Raw genomic sequence first — 21051 nt, forward strand, 5'->3', positions numbered from 1 at the left:
AGGACAGTGGTGCTGAGGAGGAAGCACAGTCGCCTAGAGAAACTTCTATCAGAGAGGTATGATATGAACCACTCGAAGGAAGTACCTTTAATACCAACACACTGCTCAAGGCGAGAGAGAAGGATGATATTGTCAAAGTATGTACAGTTAAAATGGAGGAAAATATGAATAATTGCATTGCAGGTCGTACGCCTCTACATTTTCTGCTTGTGCTCCTAAAATATTCAGTTTGGGGCTACAGAGCTTCTGGTAAAAACAAAAGTTAGTTTGAGCCCTGATGGGAAAAGTACATGAAATAGCTCCCTGAAGTTTTATAATATAGGCCATGATGGTCTAATGTCATTGCACATGGCTTAGGCCATTTGTTGAATTATCATACAGAAACATAGGCTCCTCATGTGTGCTTCAACAGTGTTTCAAACTAGTGAAACTAACTAGACTTAATCACCTTATTTGACTAACTTCAAACAGTTTTATTTGCAGTGTTTTTGTTTGAATTGTTACAGCATTGCCTGGCTCCTCCTCCTCCTGTCTATGTTGCATCTGTCCCCTACAGGTGAGCTGGGCGCAGGTGCTTGGAGTCACGCAAACTACTTCCTGGTCTGGGCTTTTAAAAAGCACTTCAATTGTGACCGCCACTCTCTTTCCTACACCATTTTGGATTTAGTTTTGCTTATTCACTACACTGCATTATACTGATTGCTTACACTTTTCCCCAAATCCAACACCACTACTGATTACTGAAAACGCACTGGTTTACTATTGGACAATTAATGCCTACCTTCATGCAGGCGGTCAGACTGTTGCCCAGCAGCCTGTTCCACAAGTCTGTCCTGTCCTTTTTAATTTAGAGGCCGGAGCGGCCGCACTGTTAGGCTCCGATACCACTCACACCACGAGTCTGAGGCTTGCCCAAACCCACCTAGAATTCATGTCTTCCTAATAAAACGAAGACCATTAAATTTCAAAGATATTGGCCATAGTAGCCTAAGTTCGTTGATGGGGATGGAGTTAGCTAAATAATTTAGAAAGCATACGCTTAGCCACGGGCGGGCCTGGACGGGCCTAGGCCCGTCTATTTGTCAGTCTTGCCTGTCCGATTAGAGGAATTTCCTTCGTTTACGCTCACCATCTTATAAACACGCGCAAGTCAACATTGTGCTTCGCTCAGGTGGCTGTTTACGCTCCTCCGCTCATGTGTCCTCTTAGATTCCAAAATCAAAATAGAGAGGCCTAGATTAGATACACCATACAAGCATTAATCATAGGCATGTTTTATATTTATTACATAAAAGAGGAATTTATTGAACGCATTTGATCACTGCTGACAAATTATGCAGAAACATTTTCAACTGGAGCAAAACAATGCATGAATGTCACATGCAACACAATTAGATTGACCATATTGGACAATTGCTTTATCATAGGCATGTTACATGCATGACATGAAAAGTGGAACTTATAGAACGAAAATGACAAATAGAGTACCGAAGTATGACGTAGCATTTCCATGATGGCAGAATCACTGGATCTAAACAAACTTGGGCTTAAAGTGCAAAGGGCAAAACTTAAGTGGCTTAAATAGCATTGAATGTAGACATGTGGCATCATTTCTAGCTAATAAATTGTTGCCATTTAAACGTGCTTTACCTGCTAGGCAGCAGCTTACCCACATAACAGGTGTAATATGAAGAAACAAAATTCCAGTGGATATTTCACGTCTTCTCAAAGACTGGCGGCTGTTTAGAGTGACGTTTTTTGCTTAAAAAATAAAGCCAAAATACGTCCGTGAATTTAAGGATTTTAACCGCATGCTGTGAAGTTACGTGCAGATCTCTTTTACGGAGGAAACCCATGCTAAAATAAAACTCTGTAGTCACAAATTTGATCGTGTTGTTATGAATACATGTTGTAGTATGTGATTCCTACAGTGTAAAAAAAATATACTAACATCTTAGAAACGTTGTAAAATTATTGAAATAGATTAACTCATTGAGTGCCAAAAACGTAATATTACGTTTTTCCTTCCCATGCGTTGAGTGCCAAAAACGTAATATTACCAGGCATGAAAACGGGTCAGGGGTGAAAAAGGTGAGAAGGGCGCGCAAAGTGGGAAATGGCCGTTTCATAGCAAAACAGGCGCGAGTGACATTGTTGCCAATAGTGCATAGCTTCCATGGAGTATGAAGTTGCCTAAAACCAGAGATTTATGAAGAAAACAAACTACAAAATGTCTAATTTTTACACAAAAATACTTATTATTTCATTAAGTGTGAAGGGGCCCACTTGGCAACATGCTTCAGCCTGGCCCTCCTATCCTCCTCAGTAATCTACATGAGTTTTCTTTTTCTTTCTTTCTTTGTGCCTGAAGTTATCAGACATTTCATAGGCCTAAAGGACACTTAGAACTATTTGAATAAGTCTGAATATTTGATGGACCAAACCAGGTAATAAATAAACTTGGGTAGGGTAGACTAGGCTTTAATTTGTAAAATTGGTTTGAAATGTTTTAACCTGCAGCTAGGCTACTTACAGATTGTGGCATTGTGATAGTGTGTCAGGCCACTGAGCGTTTCTTAAAAGATGGCATTACCATGTCAAACACTGTTTTTGTCTCTGAACTCGACAAAACGCACTGAAATATACTGAATAAGTATGCCTATTTGCTTCACCTTTTCGATCTAGATGGCTCAAACTGCACGTATTCTTCATCAAATGAACTTGTTATGTCTATATTTCTGTTCAATATCGCTAAATTTAACAACAGCCTATGCTACGTTGCTACACCAATCTCAACGTCTTTTTCTGACAGAAGTTGAACGTTTCAACTAGCCCACCTGTGACATCAATAAGCATCTCTCCTCGCCGGGCTCACATTCCAGACACATCTGTAGTTACACAGACAGGGATTCCAGCGCAAGCATTCTGTTCGCGTTGCATCCGCGGCAAAATTTAGCTTCCACTGTTTAAATAGGCTAAATGCATAGGGCCTGCATTCACATAATCGTTGCTGGATCAGACAAGTTTTTTTAATTGGGCTCTTGTATTACAACGCATCAAGATGCGTTCGCGTCTGCGCGTGATTTGTAAACTCAGTTGTAACCCCATACCCCCCCCCCCACAATATTTTCTCATCGGATCTGCGCGAACCATGTAAGTCCCCTATTTTGGATTCAAAACGGCGAATTTCGCCGAAAGGTGAGGAGTTTTCATGCCTGTATTACGTTTTTAGCTTTTTTTTTAATTACGAAACTAGACACTGATTTTGGGAACTCTGTGATGAATGGAAATGAAATATGATGGTCGAAAACTCATGAAAACGCAAGATCTGGACATTTTATCTGGACGTTTGATTTGAAACAAAGCGGCAACCATCAAAAGCCGAGTTAAGATAAGTCACTGATTAGCCCATCAGTGACATGCACGCCAGGTCAAAATCAGGTCATTTATTTTCGTGGGTTTATCACTAGGTGGCAGGTCTCGTTAGATCTCTTCCCAGAAACTTTGCAGACAACACTTCTCAGGTGCTGAAGGGAGAAATGAAAAAGTCGAAGAAAAAGATATTGCAGAATGTGCGTTTTCGCCAGACAATGCTGGATGAGTCCACCTTTCTACTAAGACAAGATGACTGACCACGACAGGTCAAAAACATTACAAGGAGTGACTGAACACCGTGCTGAGGAGGGAGTTCCATCTCCACCACGAGCCGGGCCTAGCAGAGTGGGTGGTAGGCCGAGTCGCGCTTGCAAGAGGGCACGCCCCTGCCAGAGTGCCGAATATGTCAGTGATAGTGACTCATAAAAGACGCAATATCTCCATTTCTAGAAAAAAAAAAAAACAGGGATTTTGATGAAAACTAGCCACTGTTTAGCGTGGGATTTCTCAGGAACAGAAGCGTGTAGAAATACACGGCTTGCACCCACTGAGAGCTTAAAGTCTCACCTTGTAAACGAGCCATTGTATGTGTTCATAGCTTTAACACAGAATATGCTGTGGCTGTACAAAAATCATCAACAATGGTCTAAATTGCTGGCACTCTAGGACAAAGATTCCGAAAACAGCTTGGCATTCAATGAGTTAAGAAAGCGCCGCTAATGGTGATTTCAATGGTTAGATTGATTTGTTTAGATCCAGTGAAATTGCTGCCTTGGCAACGCTACGTCATGGCTTCGGTACTCTATTACGCAGTCGGCTAAACATTTTAAACGTGCAAAAAACTGATGAATCCAGCATGGGTGCGTTGCATAAATTAAAACACAAATTGAAGCAACAACTTGACCGTTGGACAATCCTACCACAAAACCTTTCCATAGGCCTGCAACGTTTATTACATAAAAAGTGGAATATGAATGCATTTTCATCACACCTGACAATTAAACGGAGCTGTCTGTTTGCGATTTGACCGATTCTTGAGAGCGAGGAGCGGGATATTTGCACCGCTCAGCTCCGTTCACTAGCTCTGATTTGGAGGCATATCATCACATATGTAAAGATTATAAAAAAACGGATTATTTTTCGATTCATGGCAAGTTTTATTATTTTTTAATGCGTTCTGCGGAGAAGGGAGACTGGTGTTGGACAGAGTAACACGGCAGACTACTTTTTTTTTTTTGACAACGTAGTTAAGGTGGCAGGCGTGTTCTGCCAAGGCAAAACATTGGTAGGTGAACTCAACTGAATCAAAGATAATCTCTAAGGCTGTATCTAGCCTTAAAGTTCCCAAATGTTTTTTTCCCCCTCACAGCTGCATGCCGGAGATCCGGCACGGTGCCGGAATACTTTCAGCCCTAGAAATGTGTAACACCGTAGACACCTGCATCTTTGCTTTGTTTTGCCTCACCAACACTGCCCTTTTCACTGTGGTACTAGATATTTACAAGAAAAGATATCCCGTAACTTTGCCAATACTATGTGGTTACCGTCACTTTAGGTTGTATGTGATAGACGGGTAGCAGTGTCATTTAACACTGCAGTGACAGCGCAATAAAGTATTTCATTTAACACAACTGTTTCAAACAAAAAAGTATTTCAAAGAAACTTACTGCTGGCTCTGACTATTAAAGGCAATGTACATGTCAAGCTTTATGTATGCAAGAGATCGTCAGTAAAAATGATTTATGAAAGATACTCACCTAGTAAGGGTGTACTCCCTGAGTCCTGAGTGCAGGTTCATGGCAGAAAATGTACCTATACAACCCCTCAACCTCTTGTCTCTGCCAATTTTCCAAGTGACGAACAGTGGACTGCAGGAATGGGAGAGAACATTAGTGACAAAATCGTTGCAAATGTATATATTTAAAAATTGTGAAAGGTGGGAATATTCAATTGTTCAAATCAGCCATCCTCTAGATAAACTATAACCCCAAATCAGAAAAAGTTGGGATGTTGCGCAAAATGGAAATAAAAAAAGAATGTGATATACAAGTTTTTAACCCCATATCTAGCAGCAAAAAGGACATAGACAACATATCAAATGTTGAAAATGAAAATTGACTATTTCATGGAAAACATGATCATTTTGAATTACATGCCAGCAGCATGTTTCAAAAAAAGTTGGGACAGGGAATGTTTACTGCTGTGGTGCTGCACCTCTTCCATTAACAAAATTCTGTAAATGTTTAGGAACTGAGAAGACCAGTTGCTATAGTTTTGAGAAGTAAATGTTGTCCCATTCCTGCCAGATATAGGATTTTAGTTGCTCAACAGTATGAGGCATCAGTATGTTTTTCATTTCATGATGCACCTAATTCAACAGGTCTACACTACAGACAGGTCATTTTAGCACCTGGACTATTCCTCTACGTAGAAATACTGTTAAAATGTGTGCAGAATTAATTTTGCCATTGTTTTCCTGAAATATTCATCGTCTTCCCTGAAAAAAAACATTGCCTGGATGGCAGTATATGTTGCTCAAACCTGTATACATAATTCAGATTTGATTATGCCTTGCCAGATGTGCAAGATGCCCATGCTGTAGGCACTAATGCACCTCCACACCGTCATAGATGTTGGGTTTCGAATTGAGGGCCAAAAGTTGGAAAGGTTGGATGCATGGATAGGCCCTCTCCTTTTAGCCCAGATGGGTCCATAATTTCCAAAAAGAATAGCAAATTTTGATTGATCTCACCACAGGACCTTTTTCCATGTTACCTCAGTCCATTTTAAACAAGCTCAGGCCCAGATAAGATGATATCTGTATCATGTCTAAATACAATTTTTACTCTAGCATTTCTGAATTGAGTATCAAACTCTGCTCATAGACAATGGTTATCAGAGGTTTTCCTGAGCCCATACAATGATTTTCTTTACAGCAACAGGTCTGTTTTAATACAGTGCCATCTGAGGTCCAAAAGCCATCCAATATTGTTATTCAGCTCTATCCTTAGTTTGCAAAGTTTTCCCTGGATTCTCTGAATATTTTAATGATATTATGTACTGTAGATGATTAACACCCCAAATACTTCACAATTCCATGTTAAGAAGCATTAAAATGACATTGTTTCAACATTTGTGCACACAGGTTTACACAGTGTGATTAATACCCCTACATCTTTACTTCTAAAGCCTATTTTATGCTTAGCGTCGAATTGACGGCGTACCCCCGCGGACCCCTCTGCGTCGTCACGAACCCCTCTTCTGATTGGTCAACTCGTCCTGTGTTGATAGTCGGTGTTTCTAGCGGCCTACTGTGGGTAGGGCTGGGACAACGCGTCGACGTAATCGATGACGTCGACGCAAAAAATACGTCAACGCAAAATATGCGCGTCGATTCGTCAAGTGTGCTGCTTAATATTTCAATTTTACACCTTCAGTGTTTTCCATACGTTGACTAATCTGTGGCTGGGTGCCACAAAATCAAAACCGGCCAGCACACATTGATGTTCTATGTTGTACTATTTAAATTAAAGATAAGATAAAATAATTTCATTGAGCTGCACTTTTTACTCACGCAGCCTTTCCTCGCCCCGCCCGCTCTCTCTCGTAACAAGTCCGCTGCTCCTCCTCTGCATGTGCATTTAACCACCTCTGCATGTGCATTTAACCAGAGGCCGTTTACGAGACATTCTCTGATTTAACAAAATATTCACGATTGTTGAAGGATTGTTGTTGCCACATAGAAGCACTGCATAGAACACAGTGGGCTAAATTGCTATTAAATCAGCTTAGCATTGTGACCATGCTGCGCAAATTTGTTCAAAACTGCTGCATTAAAGTTAAAGTAAACTCTGCTAAGGTCTTATCACAACATACACTGCAAAAAATGAATTCTAACCAAGTGTTATTGATCTTATATTAAGATTAAAAGATCTATTTGGTATTGTTTTTGGTATGAAAAGACTTACCTAGTGCCCTCTCGAAAGATCATTTTGACTTAATTTAAGAAGACCAACTTATTTTAAGGAGTCTTATCAAGACAAATTTGCTCAACGCACTGGCAGACAAATTTGCTTGTTTTTAGGACAATTTTGCTTAACGCACTGGCAGACAAATTTTCTTGTTTTCAAGATGAGATGTCTTAAAATAAGTATTTTTTTTTTTTTTAAATCAAGTCAAATGATTTCACAAGAAAGCGCTAGGTCAGTCTCTTTATACTGAAAACAATACCAACTAGTTTTTTTTTATCTTGATATAAGATTAATAACACTTGGTTAGATTTTGTTAGATAAGCAGTTTTTGCAGTGTAGTACATTGAGGAGACTAAACTAAGCTAAGTTACAGTATGCAATCAATCAGTATCTCAAAGATAACGTTAGAATACCGTTTGGATGTCAAGTTTGCATGCTTACTTACAGCTGCTTGTATTTCGTTACTCAGGGTTCATTTTATAATCGACTCTGAATGTTTGCAAAATCCCGATGTAGTTTGCTAAATGGAAAGGTGTTTTCCAAGACTCAAAAGTGCTTGTCCCAAGGAGAAGTACAAACCGTTATTTGAACTAACTACGTAATGAATTGCATCCACACATCAGCAGCCTTTTAACTGTGTTATGTTAATTGCAAGGATTCCCTCACGAACGTCTTAAAATGACTCAATTAGACATGCACTATCCTACTGAACTTTATTGAATGCTACCTCTGACTAAGAATGCATTACTTTGCACTTGTATAGTCTTTTATTTTGGAATCTTAAGAGCAATAAACAAACATTGCAATATTAAAGAATTCATGTTTAATTAATTCAGATATGTAAATAAACATGTATAAGTTGCTATTAGTCAATTAATGAGGAGATAATCGATAATCGAAATCGAACTGAAAAAATGAATCGTTAGATTAATCAATGCATCGAAAAAATAAATCGCTAGATTAATCGTTTAAAAAATAATCGTTTATCCCAGCCCTAACTGTGGGGATTAGCAACATGCTAGTTCACCGACATAAGCTTTGCAAATAAACTCAGACATATTTTAATTACAATAACGGGGTTATCCGTCTGTAGATAGATAGATAGATAGATAGATAGATAGATACTTTATTGATCCCCAGGGAAAATTCAAGAAATTGTAATGTGTGTATATGTCAGTAACGTTTTGAAATGAACACTCCGCCAGCAAGCAGTACTTTGTGGGCAGTTGTGCTAAAGTTCGCCTGCTAACATAACTTAAACTGGCTGGCAGACACCTCACAAATAACCTCAGACTCTTATTTACTGGTTTACGGTGTATATTTCTCAATACTTTGTACAAAATCTAAGCAAGAAAAGGCCAAACAAATAAGATTAATATTTTGGCACGACAATCTATGGGGTTTGCCATTCTGAGTAGCAGAGCCCGTTTACATTCTCTGTGAGTAGGCTACCGTTTCGGTCATAGGCTACAGCATTATGTCTATGGGCTGCAGACTTGTTTCGGTGGTGGGCGACGCAAACACAGGCGACACCAAGCGTTATGCGATGCAACCCGAAGCAGAACCATAAAATGGTCACGACGCCGTAGGAGTGCCGGCGTAGCTGCGCCATGGAGATGACGCAGAAGCATGTTGAGACTCTGCCTCTCTGGGATGCTCTTTTTTCATACCCAATCATGTTGACAGTTACCCTAATTAGTTGTGAACCATTCCTCCTTCAGTTTTCTTTATTATTACACAACTTTTCCAGCATTTTGTTAGCCCCATCCCAACTTTATTTGAAACATGTTGCTGGTATCAAATTCAAAATGAGCATGTAATTTCCATGAAAGTGTGAAATTTGTCATTTTCAACATTTGATGTTGTCCGTGTCCTTTTTGGTAACTAAATAGGAGTTCACGAGATTCGCAGATTATTATATTATGTTTTTATTCACATTTTATTCCCAACTTTTTCTGATTTTGGGTTGTACAACTACTACTTCTGTTGCTTATTATTATTATTATTATTAGCATTGAAAGAAAGTGCAGGGCTCTACACTTTTTTAAACGTTTAAAGCCAACAGTTAAACATGCCAACATTTACAGGAAACAAAATGTAGTGCCTACTTTATTTTTGGTCTGTTTTATCTTTCTATGTTGTTTAAATAATATCATGCACTGTCGTTTGCATTTAGCCTGTATATCAAGTATCCTGTAAAATGTATCCTAATTTATTTGGGAATCCATCTGTTGCAATTCCAAATGGTGATATGTCTAACTCCATACTGCAGGCCTACTACTACTAAAACAAACAGCCCATTTCCCTTCCACTCCTGTTGTTTTTAAATGTGCTGGGTCATTCCACGTAAATTCAACCAGGGCCCACGCACTTAGGTCTCAACAAATTCTGAAAAAATTACCAGGTATACCTATGCTACCCAGGAGACACACTGTAAAATTACTCTTATGTAAGATCAATACTTTCCAAGATACAGCCAGTTTTACAATGGGAGGGGGGTGTCGATTTTGTTCGGCCTCCTTTTTTTTTGTCAAAGTTCACAAGCCCACAGCGCAAGAACTAAACCATGTAGAAGGCTCAAATTTTGCATGCTGGTACATAAATAGGAATAATATGTAGCAAAATCGTCACTTTGGTCTGGATAATCCTGCATGGTCATAGCTGTCCCTCAAAGTTGATACAAATTTTATTGGAGTTTTTGGCTGGGCTCTGTTTAAGCCTTCAGAAGACATATTTGTACTCAACATAGGCTCTTGATTTATTTTCCTTACTGAGATAAGTAGAAACACTCACAAAAAACAATAAACAGAAAATAAATTCCTTCAGGGTCTGAACAGCAGACTTTACAAGTCTAAAAAATCATTTTGGTTCTCATTTTCAGAGCACCCAAACACCTTGTGGGAATATACAAAGATTTTTTTAAGATTTTTTTCTTTATTCTCCATGATCTTTTCTTTTCAAAAACACCAATTTGACTTGTCTTATGCAAATCTTTCTTTTTCACTTTCCACCCTGAACATGGGCAAAATGCACCATTGACATCAATATGTTTTGTATAGAGCTACCACAGGTTACTCTATACAACCACAGGTGGCAGTGTGGTGACTATATATAAAACATATTGATGTCAATGGGGCATTTTGCCCATGTTCAGGGTGGAAAATAAAAAGAAAGATTTGCATAAGACAAGTGAAATTGGTGTTTTCAAAAAGAAGGGATCATGGAGAATAAAGAAAAACATATTTAAAAAATCTTTGTATATTCCCACAAGGTGTTTGGGTGCTCTGAAAATGATAACCAAAATGATTTTTCAGACTTGTGAGGTCTGCTGTTCAGACCCTGAAGGGATTTGTTTTCTGTTCATTGCTTTTTGTGAGTGTTTCTACTTATCTCAGTAAGGAAAATAAACCAAGAGCCAATGTTGAGTACAAATATGTCTTCTGAAGGCTTAAACAGAGCCCAGCCAAAAACTCCAATAAAATTTGTATCAACTTTGAGGGACAGCTATGACCATGCAGGATTATCCAGACCAAACGTGACGATTTTGCTACATACTATTCCTATTTATGTACCAGCATGCAAAATTTGAGCCTCCTACATGGTTTAGTTCTTGCGCTGTGGGCTGTGGGAAAAAAGAGGCCGAACAAAATCGACACCCCCCTCCCCCTGTAAAACTGGCTGTATCTTGGAAAGTATTGATCTTACATAAGAGTAATTTTACAGTGTGTCTCCTGGGTAACATAGGTACACCTGGTAATTTTTTCTGAATTTTTTGAGACCTAAGTGCGTGGGCCCTGGTTGAACTGACGTGGAATGACCCTGCTATAAAAATAAAAGTGACTTGACTTGACTACATGCCTAGTTGGGAAATTGACCTGTCCAGGGCTCTACACTAACATTTTTTTCCAGGAGCACTTGTGCGCCCAAGTTAAAAAAAATTTAGGAGCACAGACAAAAATGTGGGCGTACAGTTAGTTCTGTGCTTAACTTAAACATGATCTAACATTACACTGCAGCTAACACTTAAACATGCCAGTGCACCAATTGCGAATATTAAGAATGACTGACAACATTTAAGCCACAGGAAATAGGATTTTAAAAGATCAGTGCCTACTTTATTTTCAGTCTGTTCTATTTCCCTACATTGTTAATGTAAAATAGTATAATACATTGCCATATTTGCATTTAGCCTGTATATCAAGTATCCTGCCAAATGTAGGCTAATTTATTTATTTGTGAATCCATCTGTAGCTAATCCAAATATGCCCATGGTGACCTATCTGACTGCATACTGCCTAATACTACTACTAACACAGTCCATTTTCTCTTCCACAAAACCCAACATGGGCTAATCAAGGATATATATATTTTTAAACTTTTACTTTTTATTTTAAATATCTGCATTGATGGGGGCAGTAGGCAAACGTTAGGCCTACTTTCGTTTTGCACTTCAGCTTGTATTTGGTGTAAACAAGCATGCGTGGAAGCCTGGAGTTGTCAGTAGCGTTCTACCTTTGAATAAAATGAGAGTATTACGGGAAGCTACTTTTGTGCCTGTTCGCTACAGCTATATTTTGCATATTGCAGCCAATATGTCAACTGGGCTAAAAGGCATGTTAGGTTACGTTTCCTTCTCTCACTGCATTCTCAGAATCTCATCCTGTTCCTCCGATATCCGATGACTTCAGTGGATAGAAGAACTAATTTCTTCAATCTTTGCATCTTGGCTGGCTAGTCTAACTTTCCACTTTTTCTGCGTGCTCTTGGATTTGATAGAAGCGACTACTAGCGAGTCACAACGCGAAACTGCTAACGTTGATGGGAGGTGTAGTTTTTATGCTGCATTCGCGACGTGATTCTTTTGCACCAGTAATGTTTCTTGATGTTGCGGTGTATTTTGTAGACAAACATTGACATGGTTAGAAGTCATTCGCACCAAAATATTTTTTTGCACTCGCACGCTATCATTTTTACTCGCATGTGCAAGTGAAATGGGCGCACTGTAGAGCCCTGCTGTCGCTAAGCACCACCCTTAGAACGCAGATGAGCCAATGACAGTCCAGCCTAAACTGACTCGGACATCAGTAGGGCCCTATGAAATCATTTTTATTATTTTCCAAATTCCGTTTTATTTTCTCTCAAATTTTTTCTGTTTTTTCGGATTTAATTTTAGTAGTTTCGGATTTTAAGGGGCTTGGTGTTTCGCCCTCTCGTCAGTGAGAATCTATTGCAGCACTTTATGAATGGTGGGTCTGCGCGTCTGCTTGAGGTTGCTGACATTCACGTCTGGGAATGGGACTGCTTGCAATATTTCAAGAAACTGACATAGCGGTATGTCAGCTGCACACATTTCAACACACCACAAACTCACATCAACTACTGATTTTGTCATTGTCTTGAATGGAGGGATTTTCCCGCAGTGGATTTAAGTATAAGTATAAGTATAAGTATACATACTCTTTTGATCCCGTGAGGGAAATTTGGTCTCTGCATTTATCACAATCCGTGAATTAGTGAAACACACTCAGCACACAGTGAGGTGAAGCACAAACTAATCCCGGCGCCTTGAGCTCCCTGCAACAACAGCGGCGCTCGGGGAGCAGTGAGGGCACTTCAGCCGTGCCTACTGGTCGGGGTTTGAACCGGCAACCCTCCGGTTATAAGTCCGAAGCGCTAACCAGTAGGCCATGGCTGCCCCAAACAATTTAGCTTTGTTCTTAAGTTGCCCTTTTGATTTCTATGATTGCTATATGTATTTGCGAGTCAGGTCAATTATGTGTTGACAAAACTTGCGAGCTAGTTGTTTTCAGACTCATATAGTCATTGGGGTATTGTTTAGCCCTGTTAGGGACTGTTCGTTATTTATTTAAGGGGGCACCAGAGGAGTTTTGGGAGCGTTAGTCAAAAAAGACGTGACCCTCCCTCGCCAGCAAGAATTTTTTCTATGACCCTCCAAAGTCATTGAGAAAAATTCCAAAAATAATTCTGTGGAAATGCATGGATTCCAGTTTCTTCCAGTAGCAGCAACTGGAATCCATGCATTTCCACTGAATTATTTTTGGAATCTGATTCCTTGTCATACCTGTTCATTCTTACTCGTCGCTCGACTTATCGTGACTAAATTCAAGATGGCTGCAAACGCTAAACTTCGTGAAGATACTGTCGTCTTGTAAGTAAACGACCAGTGTTTTAAATGTCAGGGCCCTCGGAAGTCTACCAATGAAGTGTGGAGATACATTGAGCCTCGTAAATGGTGTAAAACAGTGATTTATTTGCATAGCTAGCCCAATGCCGAAGCACCACCATTGAAAAAGCTGTTGGTAGCATCGGCTAACTAGCGCCAGATTTTGGAGTGCAGGGGACAAGCCAAGGTGGGCTACGAGACATACGTTCACACTCGGTATCATGTTTCAACACACTTTAGGTCAATATCACACCGGAATTCTCCTTTAAGAGGGGAAGCCTATAACATTAGCTGAGTCACATAGGCTAAATCACGAAACCAAACTAATGTAACAAAGCACTTTAACAGGGGGAATTAATTGGGCATGGATCATAGAGTGGTGAAGTCCCGCCCCTTCTACTTCCGGTCCATGGGACCTATCTTTCAAAAAATTATGAACAGGAGTTAATGGAGAGATAACAATTATTTTTTGGTCCAGTTTGAATTGTGCCACAAATTTCACATATGATGTGTGTGAATTTAAAAGATAATTTTTCACGTCAAGAAAGTACTGTTGTTCGATAGACTTCAAAAGTTATGTTGGTTTTGTGCGAATCCACTCAGTGGACTACATCTCTCGTCTCGAACGATGTACGTCACCAACGTAATGAAACGATAAGAGCTGTTATGCTAGTTAACGGTTGCATCTTGCTGCCTGCTATGTCACTTAACAGTATGTAATGTACAGTCTATGGACGAATACAACTTACCTGATGTGTTTAATCCTCTGACTCATGGTATTTTCTTCGGCAAGGAAAGCCCAATTAAGACCTGTTGCTGGTATGCTGATACAATCTAGTGTGGCTGTGAATGAGCTAACGTCACTACCGCGACTGATGGGTTTGTAGTCGTTGGAATTACGATCTTTCACAATGTTGTAATGCAATAGTTACGAAACAAACTGCAAATGTCTTTACATGAAAAATTGTCTTTAAAATTGACAAACATCATATGGGTAATTCAAGGCACAAGTCAACCGGGACCAGAAAATAATTTCTTTTTCGCCATAGACTGCCGTTCAAATTTTTTTGAAAGATAGGTCCCATGGAGGCAAACGGAAGGGGCAGGACTTCACCACTCTATTGTGCTGAACGCTATTTGTCAATGAACAGAAACACACTCGACATTCAAACTATTGATAAGATGTGCACTATGGAAACTGGTCTGTAGGCTACCACTGGACAAATAAATGACATTGACTCGCCATATCCTGACTCAGAATAAAAACATTTTCTTGCTTACTTTGCCGCAAACTCGGTCATGAAATCATAGGCCAGCTTGCAGGTAGCCTAACGTCTTTTTCAATTCATAGAAGGGCAAGCCCCTAGTCTTTCCTGTGTCAAGGAGGGGCGCAAATAGATTTTAATAGCCTATTCAACTTCGAAAAGCTTTGTTCACCCGATGCCAGTCACTGATCGCAATTTAAAAGTTCGGAAAGGTTCATCTTTTTAAGTTTTAAGTGCAGTAGCCTAGGCCTATCTGTCCCCTTTTGAATTATATCCCGAGCCTATTGAGGCAGCCTACAGTGCGTTGTCCTGGGATTCGGACGTGCTCCAAAAGAAAAAAAACTTCAGGATAGATTTTTATATATGGTTATGAGGAGCAATATGAGAAAGAAATTTGATGATCATTGATTGTTGTTTTGGGTCGTTAAGCCTTTTATGCCTCAGTGAAGGAGACGATTGAAGAAACATGCCGTCACGTCAGGTAACCTAAAGGTTCTTAGTGATTATGAGGAACAATATCAGAGAAATTTGGTGATCACTGATCGTTGTTTTAGGACATTAAGCCACGTTAAGCTTTTTGCTTAGGCTACAATAGGCGTTGAAGAATAAACGCTTAATGTCATCTTTGGCCAGGTGCGAGGCCCATCAGACGCGAGGCCATGGGCAACGGCCCAAATGTTGCTGTTTTCATAAACACAAAAGTTGGGTGACCCTCCCTCCTAGAATAAAAAAAAAAAAAAAAATGGGTGACCCTCCCCTCAACAAAGAATAAAAAGACATGACCCTCCCCTATTTTCCTCCGGTGGTCCATTCCATAAATACCGAACGGTCCCTTATTTAGCAGTCAAGCAGTTTAGTGTTTTGCCACCATTGATGGGATCACTTATTGTCTTTGTCATGCACCAATCAACAAACTCAACGACACACGTGAATATTTGATGTATGATGACTAATAGGCTACGCAACGTGTTTAACAATGTCTTTTGGCCACGGTTTAGGCAGAGACCTTATGCCTTTTGTTTTAAAGTAAACTGAAATAAAAAAGAGAAGCAAGTAAAAAGTTTATTTAATGTGTCAACAGAATATCTGCAAATTCCGTGCAATTCCGTGTTTATAAGAGAATTCCGTTTTCATGTGTAGTGTAGATTCTGTGATTCCGCCCGCGTTTTCCGCATTGCGGAAATCATAGGGCCCTACATAAGCTCGAACAACTCCATAGGAAACAACAGGGAGGAGGCATACAATTACAAATGAATGTTTTTTGAGGAAATAAACTCCATAAATAACCAGACGGATAACCATGGTCAAACTTTGTGCATGGGGGACGTGTAATACCAAGACAGTACCCCGAGAGGCTAGAAAACAGGGGTATATTTCCATCAACAGCAGCCTACAGGACATCTCTCACATTTGCAACAGCTCGACGTAATGTAGGCTACTAAGCCAACAACGTGGACACAGTAACCAGGTTCCCTGTTAAATCCCAAAATGAAAATGCTCATTAGCCAACTACTATATTCTTACTACATCGAATGTTAACGTAGCCTAACATATCTGTCTCAATCTTCCACTAGCTAGCTAGCATTAACGTCAGTGGTTTTAGCGTGTTGATACTCGCCTCAATAGCATTACTAAGTCCCTTTTGGTTGCTTCTGGAGGAAATGAAATCCTTTATCGACCAAAATATCCTCAAAGCCTGCTTTGATATATTGTCAGCTGCCATTTTCCATAATGTATTTCTAGTCTGGTTTGTTCGTCCAAGTTTCACACTGTAAAAATGGGGGCCGGGACTTAGCGACAGGTCAAAACATAAAACAAAAATATCAACGCAAATTACCAGCCGGAATTCGATAATAATATTTTTCTTTTTTCACTTACTCCCAATATATCATGCATCCCTAGTTTCAACCAGGCCATTTTAGTTAAATTAACTTAGTTCCAGTGTGTAGAGAGATGGTGAGAGGGTTGAGGTGGAGAGGTTCATTTTTTGACACATGTGTTAATTAAAATTTGACAGGAAGTTTGGAAAACAGTAGCATATAATAAGCAAGGACCGTCTGCACGTTTGTCTGTCTGTTCTTCATATATCTCTTGCACAGTTTGTTTGGCCTACATCAAAGTAGGTGTAACAACAAAAGTGAAATGTGTCAAGTATGACATTGCTTTGACGTATGAACTGCGGAATATAAGCAAACTGTTCAAAGACAATTTAGACCTATCTGACCTCAACAATATGGCGACTGCCTCTAGATGTGATGTACCTGCAGGCAAAGAAATTTAGCGCCTCTGTCACTCCAAAGCATAGCCTACTCTGACACACTGACACAACTGTGTAAATTCTGCATGCTGTTGAATTTGATGTTTGTTTATTCAGAGTTACACTCTCAGAACATTCAGAAAGTACTCTGGGATCTTCAGCTAAAAGGAAAGAATGGCAGAAGGTGATTAAGTTGTTGAAGATTGCATGGAGCGAAATTCACTCTTGATTGGGCAAAATGAGATCAAACGAGGCAAGCAAATCAGATTTGGCAAATCTGTAATACAAATGAGAACCATTCAATAACTAATTAACATGTGTGTTTTGTATGTAACATTCACTAGAGAGGTGGTAGTAACAAAAAAAAGTTTTTAAAAAAAGTTGGCAAAGGCCTTTAACATGAGAACATTTTAAACAGTGTCTGGGCGACCATTGACGTCTATGTCAACATGGATTGTAGCATGTTTGTTATACAAACTTAGTGAGGGCAAATAATGGAAGCGCATTTTGGGTCTGAAGATATCTGTGAAGTGTTTGACTGTTGTTGTTTTTTCCATTCTCACATGTTCCTGAGTAAAGGTAAAGCAAATACCACAAAATGGCTTCAAAATTAAGGTATTGTAGATCACATGCACATTAAATATTGAATGGTTAGTGTGAAAATACCCACCCTAACTTCAAACAATGGGCTGACAGCTCTTTACTGATCACCATAACAAGCCCTAATATTCTGTACAAGTGTAACGTTAACGTACACTCCACTTTACTCTCTGTAAACTCTGGAACTGACCTGAGAAATACATTGAAAGGACAAATGCACAGCAAATTACCATTTGTTTAACATTACTACATTTACCATAAACGTTGTCTAGATTAGGCTAAAACGCCTACATTTTAGAAATATGAAAGGTGGGGGGGTGAGTTGTTTCTGATCTCCCTCTGACAACAATGGCGTTAGCATGCTAACAAGCAGACACAATAAAAGTTAGCTAAGATGCTAGCAGAGACCGGCAGCAATACGGAAAGTGTCCGGCAGCTTTATTGTCTTCTATTCTACTGATTCGACAAAAAAGCAAGATAGCCACTTAAGGTTAAAGGTTGGTAAGCAAATATGCATTTACATGCATTATTTGCTCGTCATAAACCTTCAAACGGACTAACGTTAGGTAGTCGCTTAGCTCACGGTAGCGATCAGATAACAACTTTCACGGGGCTAAGCTAACGATTATTCCCTATTCATATGCGGTAACAATTCTCATAGCATCATCGGATCATTTACAGAATGTATCTTAATATTGTCCCTGTTTATTAAGCTTACAAGCAAACATTACAATGGCCTTCAACAGAGATATCTGCACAGCTAAGTTAACGTAAAAGCCCGTTAGGCCAAAAGCTGGGTAACGTTAACGCTAAACCAGTTTATGTTAACGTTAACGTAACGTTGACATTGCTAACGTTAGCTTTATCTTTAACGTTGGATACATTTTAACATTAACGTGAAACCCTTCCGTGAAACAACAACGAAGTCATTTAGCTCTCATAACGTTAATTTCGGTACCAATCAATTATCTGTATTGTTTTCATTTCACACATGGCTATCAATATTGAGCAGCAACGCGTAATCTTTACCGCTAACGCAGTGCTAACACCAGAAAGCTTAGCAGCTAGTTGCGTTAGGAATTTAACTGGCGAGCTAGCCATCACTAAGCCACGTTAACATTAACGTTAACGTTAACTTGCGTTACCTTTCGTGAGACAAAAAGTAAGCACAAGTTACTTATTAGCTGGTAACAGACCGTTGACATTAGCTTAATCAGACAGCCTTAGGAAAAATATAAAACCATTGGAATTAAAACTATCATTAAAGCACAGGTAAGTCAACGCTAGGCCTAATACTATTGCTATACAATTATTAGCTGATAGCTTAACGTTAACGGTACTTACTAGGGGTCGTTTGTAAACCTGGGTGTCCGTGGAGGTTGGTATCCGTAGAGATGACAATAAAGGACGTCGAAACAGAAGCAACACATCTCAGCTGACACGACCATTTTCCTACCTCCGCTCCCAGAGCCACTAGAGCCGGGGCTGAGATGAGGAGAGAGGGCAGTAGAGTTGTAGCTTCCCCCCGAGGAAGGGGACAGAGTGTTGCTGTTACTGCTACTACTACTACTCCCTGGCCCCCCTAGGCCGTTCACTCGGTTCACGTTCCCTGCCGCAACAGCAGCGGACGAGCCAATCCCCAAGTCCGATCCACAATGCCCGCTTCCAGCTACCCCACTAGCCGTTCCGCCGGGACCTCCAGACCCAGGGGATCCCGACAACTTCTGCTTCTTCACCCCGCAGCACCCGGCCGCCATCTTGGAACAATCTGCACCGACACACCGCTTCCGACCCATCACCGTCACCGCGGGAAGGGCGGGAGGGAAGGCCGACCAGACGTACAAATCCCACTGCGTCAACACGTTCGACGGACAATGCTCCACCTTCCCTGTTGTGTCAAACACCTAGCTCAGTTTACGTGTTAATTCCAAATGTAGAAATGGGACTGCAGTGTCATCCAAACCAATATGCCCACTCCACACGGAAGAATATGCAATTGTCCTTGAGAGGCAACCGGTTACGAACGGCGAGGAATCATACGTTTTAATGAATCCAAGATATTTCACACTTCTTCAACCAAACCCGGAATCCAAAGCCCATCCGTTGTCATAATATATTTACCAGTTAGGCCTTTACATGGCCCTAAGATGAATATTTACACATTCTTTGTCAGATGCATTAATTTAAGACATAGGGACATCCGATAGGCAGCTTACTCGTTGTAACACAAATCAGTCATCTAGTAAGGGGGTTGCAAACTAAACAACGTCTCAGCCTGCACAGGATGTTGCACCTTTGATAGCCGAGTATTATAACGATTGTTGGCTCACATCCGACCTCAGATACGGAGACTGCTACAATATCCGATTCTGAAGTCGACGCAGTCAAAATGGCTAGGGGCAATGCGGTTTAATTTCTGAATTACAGCATTTGCAAGTAACAAGTCACTCAAGCAAAGCTTGACAGGCTTTACGCCGCAGGTCCTGTTGTTCTTATTTCAGTCCCAATGCAAAAAGCAGTTCTGAAACTTTGTTGTCGATTTGTTTGGACGTTACCACTCGATAATAGGTAGACATATTTTTAACAGTATATTAATCCATTTGTAGAGATCCACCGTTCTCCCCACCTTCGTTGCTAACTGCTAACATTCAGCTACGTTGGTTGCCGTAAAGACCTGGTTACCCCAAAGTCGTTGCTACCGTGTATCTGCCACGCAAATAGAGAATCCAGGACGCATTTTGTGATCAATTCTTCCCTGGATAACTGGATGATTCTCTATGCATCCTACGTTAGCATGAGCTGTAGATTGCCCTTCCCAGGCAGTAGCCTATCCCGTAATCGCGTGCAGTAGTACTGATTAGTCCTCAGTCTGGAAGAAATAAAGAAAGAGAGCGAATTCACCAACCGGAGGCTGCTGTCCTTTGACACTTCAGCACCACCGCCTTGCCAGGAACTTACAGCTGTCTGCAGATAGATGCTGCTGTACAATCATGCCCGTACGCCTTTAATTTAAGGAAAGATGTATCTCATGACGTGTACTCAACTCAAACTTATATCACACACACACGTGCTTCTCAGATATATTTCAAGGGTTTAACAAGTTCCAAGTGTGTGCGAGTTGTCTGTGATGGCAACAAACATTGTGATGTCATTAAAGCTGTAACGTTTAGCATTAAGCAACATTTAACGCTAGGCCTACTTATTGAAGTCATTGGCCTCCAATAAATCATATAGTCCATTTTTAAGTAGCAGATTAAACAAAGCAAAACAAATAATACATTGAACATAAAATCATTTTATTTATTAGAACTAGCCTATGCTGCTCATTCTACCTGCCTGTTTGTTCAGAAGGGGAGGTACAGCTTTTGAGCTCAAAACGTTTAATTTTGCTCCATATTT

General features: G+C 40.1%; 1 protein-coding gene across 1 annotated transcript in view; it reads right to left on the bottom strand.

Moving 5' to 3' along the window:
• The window catches only part of ammecr1 (AMMECR nuclear protein 1), an 85544-nt gene extending 64818 nt beyond the window's left edge, over positions 1-20726 (bottom strand). The window contains exons 1-3 of the mRNA XM_042076140.1: positions 20611-20726; positions 18997-20521; positions 5133-5243 (exon numbers count right to left, since the gene is read on the bottom strand). Of these exons, the coding sequence (XP_041932074.1) occupies positions 5133-5243; positions 18997-19448 (563 nt within the window). The 5' untranslated portion in view covers positions 19449-20521; positions 20611-20726. The remainder of the gene's footprint in view (positions 1-5132; positions 5244-18996; positions 20522-20610) is intronic.
• Positions 20727-21051: the final 325 nt, after the last annotated feature.

The sequence above is a fragment of the Alosa sapidissima genome, chromosome 21 (assembly GCF_018492685.1).
Source record: "Alosa sapidissima isolate fAloSap1 chromosome 21, fAloSap1.pri, whole genome shotgun sequence".
NCBI lineage: Eukaryota > Metazoa > Chordata > Actinopteri > Clupeiformes > Clupeidae > Alosa > Alosa sapidissima.